This window comes from Microtus ochrogaster, chromosome 17 (assembly GCF_000317375.1).
Source record: "Microtus ochrogaster isolate Prairie Vole_2 chromosome 17, MicOch1.0, whole genome shotgun sequence".
Classification (NCBI taxonomy): Eukaryota; Metazoa; Chordata; class Mammalia; order Rodentia; family Cricetidae; genus Microtus; species Microtus ochrogaster.
The window spans coordinates 8031962-8040686 of NC_022019.1; the positions used below are offsets into that span (position 1 = coordinate 8031962).

The following is an 8725-nucleotide window of genomic DNA, read 5'->3' on the forward strand; positions in this document are numbered from 1 at the left end:
TAGCAGGAAACACCCTGGTGAGCTGGCCCAGTGGTTAGAGCACTAGCAGGAAACACCCTGGTGAGCTGGCCCAGTGGTTAGAGCACTTGGCTGCTCTTTAAGAACACCTGTGTTGACAGGCCCATCTCATGCAGCGGATAACTGCGTGTCAGTCTAGCTCAGGGCACACAGCCCCCTTCTGGCCTCTTCAAGTAGGAGCGTTCTCTCTCTCTCTCTCTCTCTCTCTCTCTCTCTCTCTCTCTCTCTCTCTCTCTCTTCTAGACAGTCTTAGAAATCCCTTGTATGTTAGATTGAGCCTAGGCCAGTGTTCTTGAGCTCCGGGCCCCTCTGTGTTTTCAAAGATCTATTAATCCTGGAATTTACAACCTTCCTGCCTCTTCTCACAAAGCACTGAGATCCCAGGTGTGCACTCCCTTTCTTGGTAACTAATCTTAAATAGCAGAACTAGCGCACATTGATTTGGAAAATGTAAAACAAATGGAGAATAGGAGTTGATTTTTTTTTTTTTTAATATTAAGACATTAGAAGCTAGGCATAGTGAGTGGCTCACATCTGTAATCCTAGAATTAGAAGAGCTCAGGCAGGAGGATTGTGGTAAATTCCAGGTTAGTATGGCCCACAGAATGAGATCCTGGCTCAAAAAACAAAACAACAAGACATTAAATAAATTATAATTATAACTCATGCCATGTGACAAGGAGATCTGAGTACCTGGGGAAAACATGTCATTTAAGACTAATCTTTTCCTAGCAGGGAGGGAGGCACAGTGGGGAACTTGTTACCATCTATGGGAGAGGCCTTGCCCGTGCCTCCCTACTTCACCCTTGCTCTGCTCCGAGCTCAGTAGTGCTAGCTCTCAAGGCCTTCAGAGCGAAGGGCGTTCAGAGCACTTTATGAAGAGCAGCTGAAACCCACTCAGCCGAGTGCCAACCCTGCCTGTAGATCAGTGTGTGTTTATTTCTTAGAATTTGCAGCTTGTTGAATTTCTCCAAGTTCTCAGGCTCCGGATCATGATTTGCCTGTGCACCCCCACTGAGGTATGAGCATGCTGTCTTCATCTGTGATCGCTGTCTTTGGGTGACATCTCCATTTCTCATCGGCCCTTTTCTACTCTCTGTGGTCACCGGGACTCAATTCCCTCTGCCAGCGTCTCAGCTTTTTATACAGATAATAACAGTTAATAAACTGCTGAGGTGATCTCTGAAGCAAGGCCCTGTCCTCTGGCTCCTGACCACTGACGCTGTTTCTGAACTCATGCCCTGGGGGCGACCCGATCACTTGTTTTTTGGCCTGAACCTCATACTAAGCTGTCCTCCCACCCGGATTCCCACCCAGATTCCTCTGGATTTGTCTGTTTTTCTGCTTGGGGAACGTTTAGTTTTCCCACACCTGGTAGGCCAGAGCAGCTGGGATAGTGGGTGAGGTGTGGTGGTCTGTGCCTGGCATCCTAGCACCCAGGAGGTGGAGGCAAGAGGATCAGGAATCACTGTCACAAAACAAAATAAAACAACAACACAAACCACTCGCTAGCATAGTGGGCCACAAAACGGCCATAAATTATTGCCTGCCTGTTGATACCTCCACACATTTTTTTTTCTTGTTTTGCAGTACTAGGGATTGGACTTGGGGGTTCATGCCTGTGAGGCGAGCATCCTTGGTGGTCCCTTTGCAGTGTAGTTTTTGTTTTGTTTTGAGGCAGAGTCTCATTGTGTAGCCCAGGGTGGTCTTGGCCTCCTAAGCCCAGGAATTACATGCACGTGTCAGCCCAGCCGGCCCTGGCATTACAGATGTGAGCATCATCCCAGCACAAGGTGACTTTCTTCTCTGATCTTGGACTTGGGCCAGGACATGTGCACTGGCCAGTGGGGCAATATTAGCAGTGACTCAGCAGAAGCCTGGAAGGCACAGTGCATCAAAATGTCCACAGTTGTCCACTGTGACTTCCTGGGACGACCCAGTGCCAAATGCTAGGCACAGAAGGGATGCAGCCCCACCAAGATGGCTGGCCCAGGGACCGGGACAGGACACATGGGGACTAGTATGCCTTCCCTGGCTAGGCTTCTGCTGTCAGCAACCACCAATGACTTCGAGGCTTGGGGACTGGTGGCCTCGTGCTGCCAGGAGAACTCTCCCTGCCCCAATCCATATCATCCACGGGTGTTCCGTAAACAAATGTGTTGTACAGAACATAGCCCCTTGTCACGCCCCACCTCGTCCAGCAAGGATGATGCACCGGAGCTCTTCTCACTGCAGTTTATTCCAGGACTTAATTCACTTTCTCTCTCTCTCCCTTTCTCTTTGACCTCTCTCCCCGGGCAAACCTCTCTCAGCCCTTAAGTAGGCATGGGCTGCCAACCCCGGATTGCCAGGTGGGCACTGCCCCTAGGCCCACGCATATGCAAGCAGCTGATAATCATTGCGTGATCACAGCATAAGTCAGACTTTAGCCATAGGAGTTGATTATACATCTCCATCAGGTGTGATTCCATGCAGCTCGCTACAGCCCCTCGCTTTTGTGTTGGTGTCTGGAGCCCATGTTTACCGTATGCTGGCAGAGCCCAAGGTGCCACCCCAGGTAAGGGAGATGGCTTAGTCAGAGGAGTGTGGCGAGCGCACCCGAGGGTTGGTAGTTCTAGCGTACCGTGTGTGAGGGAGTGGGAAGGAGACGGTGCAGCATAGGCTGTGGAGGTCAGAACCCAAGGAAGCAGAGAAAGCATCATGTGGAAGGAAAAAATTACTATATTTCTATACGTTGGCTACACATGGAAAACATAAAATCTATTATCAGAGAGTATAACAAGTGTAAATATAGTATAAAGTATATATATACTTTATATATAACTATATATATAGTTTATGTGTTTTAAGAAAGGATAAATGTAAGACATCATAGATGTATTCATGGAGGGATAATATATCTAATGTTTGTGAGGAATACAAAATAAAGTATGAGCAGGTGGCGTGGCTGATGCAGTCTCGTCACAGAAGGACACACAGGGTGCAGGCCCAGGAGTAATCTGAGCCTGGTGCTTTAAGGTCCACAGTCAGGTTGTGGATTCAGTTGGGTCAATCCACCCCGGTTATCTGGGTGTTCACAGGTTCTGCTCTTACTTGGCTGCCATCGTGACAGGTTAGGCGATTGCTTCACTTCCTTTGCTTGTTTTTTCTGCTCAAACAGAGGTAGCCTGAGTTGACCTGCTTTGCAGCAGCTGCATGTGAAAACTCGGGCAGGAGTCTGAACGTCACGGCTGGCTCTAGACAGCGGGCTCCAGGTGATCACTATTCCTGAACCTTCTGAGGCCAGGGCGCTTGGATATGAGCATGCTGACGGCAGGACAGGGCTGTACAGGCTTAGGTGGTACTGAAGATGTGGGCTCAAGAATGGCGTCACTTGGGCCGGGCCTGGTGGTGCTCACCTTTAATCCCAGCATTGTGAGGTAGAGGAGGGTAGATCTCTGAGTTTGAGGTTATCCTGGTATAAGTAACAAACAAGTCCAGGACAGTCAGGGCTACATAGAAGGATACTCTGGGGACAGAGAGATGGAGTACTTGCTGCACAGTCATGACAGCCTAGCTTTGGATCCTAACTCATAGACCAGACACCAAGAACGTGGTCTTGCCTATGCCTGCTGCCTTAGTGCCATGGTAGTCTAGAGACAGAATTGCGGGGACCTGCCAGCCTTGCTGAAAATGTGAACTCTAGATCCTGCCTGGAATAAGGCAGAGTAAGAGAAGGGTACCCGACACCTGGCCTTCACATGGAACTCCCCCCATGAATGAGTAAATAAATGTTAAATAAAAAGGACTTTTTTTGCAGATTTTTTAAACACCCTTACGTTACAGTGATAATAGTTTACATTCTTTTTCCCTTCTGAGATTGTAGGTTTTGAGACAGTCTGTCGTGTCCCAGGCAGGCCTCAGACTTGCTGTGTACCTGAGAGTGATGATAATGACTTCTGATCCTCCACCTCTTGCTTTCCAAAGTGCTGGGCCCACACCTCAGGATTGGAACGCCTGCTTTTTTCCCCTGCATCTTGATGTCCGTCTGACATCTAGTGGTAAATTGGTGTATTGCAGTCATTGCTAGCACATTATCAGGTCAACCCTGCAAAAGTGTGTTAGAGTACTGTTACAAACAAGTACTTTTTAATGGAAACAGCTTGACCAAAAAAAAAAAAAAAAAAAAAGGAAAAGAAAAGAAAAACTCTGTCATGGAATTTTGAGACCATTAAAATAGAGAAGAAAACAACGAGAAGAGAATGAAGGCCCAAATTGAATGTGGTTGCGTATGCTGTGTTCTCTAGTGCTCAGGAGGTTGAGACAGGAGGATCCTGAGTTCAAAGACAGCATTAGACAAATAGGGAGGCCTGCATAAAAAACCCAGCTCCCGTGTGCTGACAATCTACTACTGGTGCCCATTTCCACCTGTGCCAGGAGAGAGACCCATACACTGTCCGACCCATGGCCACCTCAGGGTTGTTTTCTGAAATGGATTAGTGTATCTCTTTCTTGTTGCTGGGAAAAATACTTGAAAAATCAACATCAGCAGGGAGGGTTTATTTGCTTTACAGTTTAAGAAAGGATACATAGCCAGGAGGTGGTGACTGATGCACAGCTGTAATCCCAGCACCCAGGAGGCTGAGGCAGGAGGGTCTCTGAGTTCGAGGTCAGTCTGGGCTATGAAGTGAGTTCCAGGACAGTTAGAGCTACACAGAGAAACCCTGTCTCACAAAGAAAAGATACAGCATAGCATGATGGGAGGCATGGCGGCAGGGGTATGAGGCATTTGGCCACCTTGGGTCCCAGTCAGGAAGCGAGGAGAGATTATGCCACTGACCATCTTGCTTTCTCCTTCAGTCTGGGCCTCCAGCCCATGGGATGGCACTGCCCAAAGTTGGGTCTTCTCTCCTCAGTTAAGCTTTTCTGGACACACCTTCGCAGACCTGCCCAGAGGTGTGCGACGGGGTGATTCTAAATCCTGCCAAGTTGACAGTGTAGATTCATCACCACATGGAAACCCTTTGCTTAAAGATAATATGGAAGCTTATTTATATATTTTGACACATCTTTTCCCCCTAATTTCCAGTAACAGAAGGTACTCTCTTTATACCTAAAACCAAAATCAAAATGATAGTTTTCAGAGCGAAGAAACCGAAACTAAACAGGTCACAGCCCCGATGCCATGAGACTCCCTCGCTCTCAGAGCTGCCCCTGCTCTCCTGAGGGCTTCCGCTCCAGCAAGGCTAACCGCATCCAGTTACAGAAAAGCAAGGCCACAGGGTGCCCTGAAGATTACGAGGACCACGCAGATGCCATGTGCCCCTCTGTTGGTGGGAAAGAATGCCTGCTGCTCCTTGCCCACGCAGCCTTGGCATAGGTCTGGCCATCCATATGTGAGATGTTGAGGAATCCGATCCTTAGCTGTACCACTTTCAGAGAGCATCTAACATGGAGAGCCCACTTCCCAGACTCCCTCTGGACTGCCCAGGGAAAGCTTGACCCCTGTGTGAACTCTGTCTGCCACCCTCTTCCTGAGATACCCATGGGTCTTGCAGTGTGTGGCCCCCTCATTTCCACAGACCTGGCTAGATCCCCTGTGGTGTGTCCCTGCTGGCTTTGGGATCAAGGACATCAGAGGCTTGAAGACAAAAATGATTGCAGAAAGGAATGTCACATGTGACCTTACTTAAGTGTTGAGAGTAGAATGGTGGTTACCTGAGGCTGGAGAAGAGGGAGAGGAAGGGCAGGGGTAGGGGCAGGATGAGCAGTGGGGACCAAGTGTCCCATGTGCTGTACAAGCTATATTTTTCAGAAACCTAGGAGAGATTTTGAATGTTTGCAAAATGTGAGATGGCTATGTGCTGTGATTTGGCCATTAGACAATATGTACCCGTATCGGAACATCACATGGGACTCTATAAACGCACAACATTTTGATGTATGTCCTCTTCAAAAGCTGAAACCTGTGATGTAAAATGAACTAAAAGGTGTAGTAATAGGAGCGGTGGGCTGTGTCCCGCCACCCAGCCCCCCGCACGGCTAGCTTTACCCGAAACAATTACACGAACACTGTATTCTTTTAATCACTGCTTGGCCCATTTCTATCTAGCCTCTTCTAGGCTAACTCTCGCACCTGGACTAGCCCATCTCTAATAATCTGTGAGCACCAGTCTTAGCACAGGTCTTACCGGGAAGATTCTAGCCTACGTCCATCCTGGGTCGGAACTTCATCACATGTGCCTCAGAGAGCAGAGCTATCCCCGTGTCCGCCCAGGAGCCGGGAGCATGGCGTCTCTGCTCCAGAGCGCAGAGCTGTGAGTCTGAGCTCACTTCCTCTTCCTCTCAGCATTCTGTATTGTTTACTCCATCCACCTATGTTTTAACCTATCAGGGCAAGCAGCTTCTTTATTTAATTAACCAATGACCTTCCTCCATCAAAAAGGTGTTTGACTTGCTGGTAAAAAATCTGTGGTATAACTTGGGGGCCCAGGTGGTGCCTGTGCAGCTGCGTGTGGTCATGTGTGTGCCCTGCCCGCTCAGTGGTTCATGCCATGTGAGCAGTGCTGGCAGTGTAGTTTGTGAGAATGTGGGCTCCGTATTCAAACAGCATGCCCGGTGTGACTGTACAGGTTACACAGCATGGCGCTGGCTCCCTCTCCTAACTCTCCTTTTTTTCTTTGGCAGAATCTCTCTATGTGGTCCAGTCTGGTTTCATACACCCATGTTCCTCCTGCCTCAGCCTTTCCAAGTGGCAGGATCATAGATTCACTATACCTGGCTAGAACGATACTTTTCCTGGACTCTCCCATGCCAGGGGACTGGGGCAGGAAGCAGAATGAACTGTTGGGTATAGCCACACCCCACTATGGAGTTAGTTTCAGTGTGACAAAATACATGTCCCCAAGTCTGTTATCTCATCATCTTAAGAGCAGGCGGTGCATGCATGAGGCGTGGGCTGTGTGTGCTGTGTGGTTGTCACCACCGTTCCTAGAAGCTCTCCACCCTCCAGAGCAGAAACTGCACTCAGTAGCCTCTAACTCCTCTTTCCCCAAACCCTCAGCCCTGGGCACCAGCACCCTGCATTCTTTTCCTAGTTGACTGCTCTTGGTACCATAACCAAGTGTGACCTGTCACAGGGTTTGCCTTTTTGTGAATGGCTGGTTTCACTTGGCACGATGCCTTTAAGAACAGCCATACAGCGTGTGCCAGAGTTTCTTCTCCTTTAGAGGCCGAGTGGTCCTCCTTTTGGCTAGGACACGCTTTACTTCCCTCTCCTCCTCCTTCAGGACGAATAGTATTCAATCACATGTCTACGCTCCAGTTACTTTCTGTTAACCAGCTTCCACAGCGCTACTGTGAACCGGCTGTGTAGAACCTCCTCAAGGTTGTGTTTGGGGGCCTGAGGAAATAGTGAACTGTATTAGTGTTTGCCGTGTGAAGCTTCTAAAGTGTGAGGACCTCAGGTCAGTTCTCATGTGAAGACCCTGGTGTGGTAGTGTGTACTTGGAATCCCCAGGGCTTTTAGCTGGAGCAGCGAGCCTCAGCCTGCTGAGCAGCCTTGTCTCCAAAAGCAGCGCATGGCTCCAGAGGAATAGAATCCATGGCTGACCCCTGGACTCCACACATACTGCATACGTGTACGTGCATGCCTCTCTGTGCACCCACATAAGCACAAATTTGAACCCCTCCCACCAAAAGACTTTCTAAAAGCAGCGGGATCACGTGCTTCTGTTTTTATGGTTTTGAGGCATCTCCAGGCTGACTCCCTAGTTGAGGCACTGTCTACTTCCTCAGTATGGAACAAGGGTTTGAGTCTCTCCACATTTCACCATCACGTCTTCTCCCTCTTCCCCCCTTTCTCCCTTCTCTCTCCTCCTTCTCCTCCTTCCTCTTCCTTCTTATTTTTTGATAGTAGCATCTAAAAGCTGTGAGGCTGTGTCTCATTGTGAATTTGCATTGGGTCTGCCCAGCTCTGCCTTTAAGTTTGACTTTAGTTGCCACAGCGACTGTTCTCCGCATCTTTGCAGGAAGGAGCTGAAATCGCTGGAGCAGTCTGGTTCTCTCAAAGGCTCCCTGAGCGCAGAGCAGCAGTCGGCGCTCATCAGTGGCTGCGTTAACCTCGCAGAAGCAGTAGAGGGCGCCATGCACATTCAGGTGAGTCAGAGCCAAGGCTCACAGGTTTGAAGAGGCCGGAGGGTTGCCTTCCAGCTTTTCTGGAAGCACCCGCAGGCAAGATTCCACCATGGAAGGTGTGGACATTTTGTACCTTCCAGATCAGAATTTTGTTCAGTGTGTGCTTCAGGTGCTGGGATTGTGGGAGTGTGGGGTGGGGGTGGGCTAGAACAATTCAGGGAATGACAAAGGCAGGTAGGAGCCTTCCCTGAAGCCTGTGGCTTAGAATACACTCAGGTCAGACAGGCCAGGGGACAGCGTCAACACGTAGTGGTAGTGGCTGGGGAGCTTTGGTGTGTATATTAACTTCCGAGCTCCACGTCCTCATTTGTAGGGGGACGGGGGCGCTGACCTCACTCTGGAGTGGCATGAGGGCTTCCACCTGGGAATCTGTCTAAGGTGACTCTCCTGGAAGGCAAGGCTGTACTTACCCAGTGATAGGATTAAAACGCACCTCTTAGCCGGGCGATGGTGGCGCACGCCTTTAATCCCAGCACTCGGGAGGCAGAGGCAGGCGGGTCTCTGTGAGTTCGAGACCAGCCTGGTCTACAGA

At 49.4% G+C, this 8725-nt stretch overlaps 1 protein-coding gene across 1 annotated transcript in view; it reads left to right on the top strand.

Moving 5' to 3' along the window:
- The window catches only part of Cryl1 (crystallin lambda 1), a 110441-nt gene that overhangs the window by 14111 nt on the left and 87605 nt on the right, over positions 1 to 8725 (top strand). Inside the window, exon 3 of the mRNA XM_005355432.1 lies at positions 8028 to 8154. Within this exon, the coding sequence (XP_005355489.1) occupies positions 8028 to 8154 (127 nt within the window). The remainder of the gene's footprint in view (positions 1 to 8027; positions 8155 to 8725) is intronic.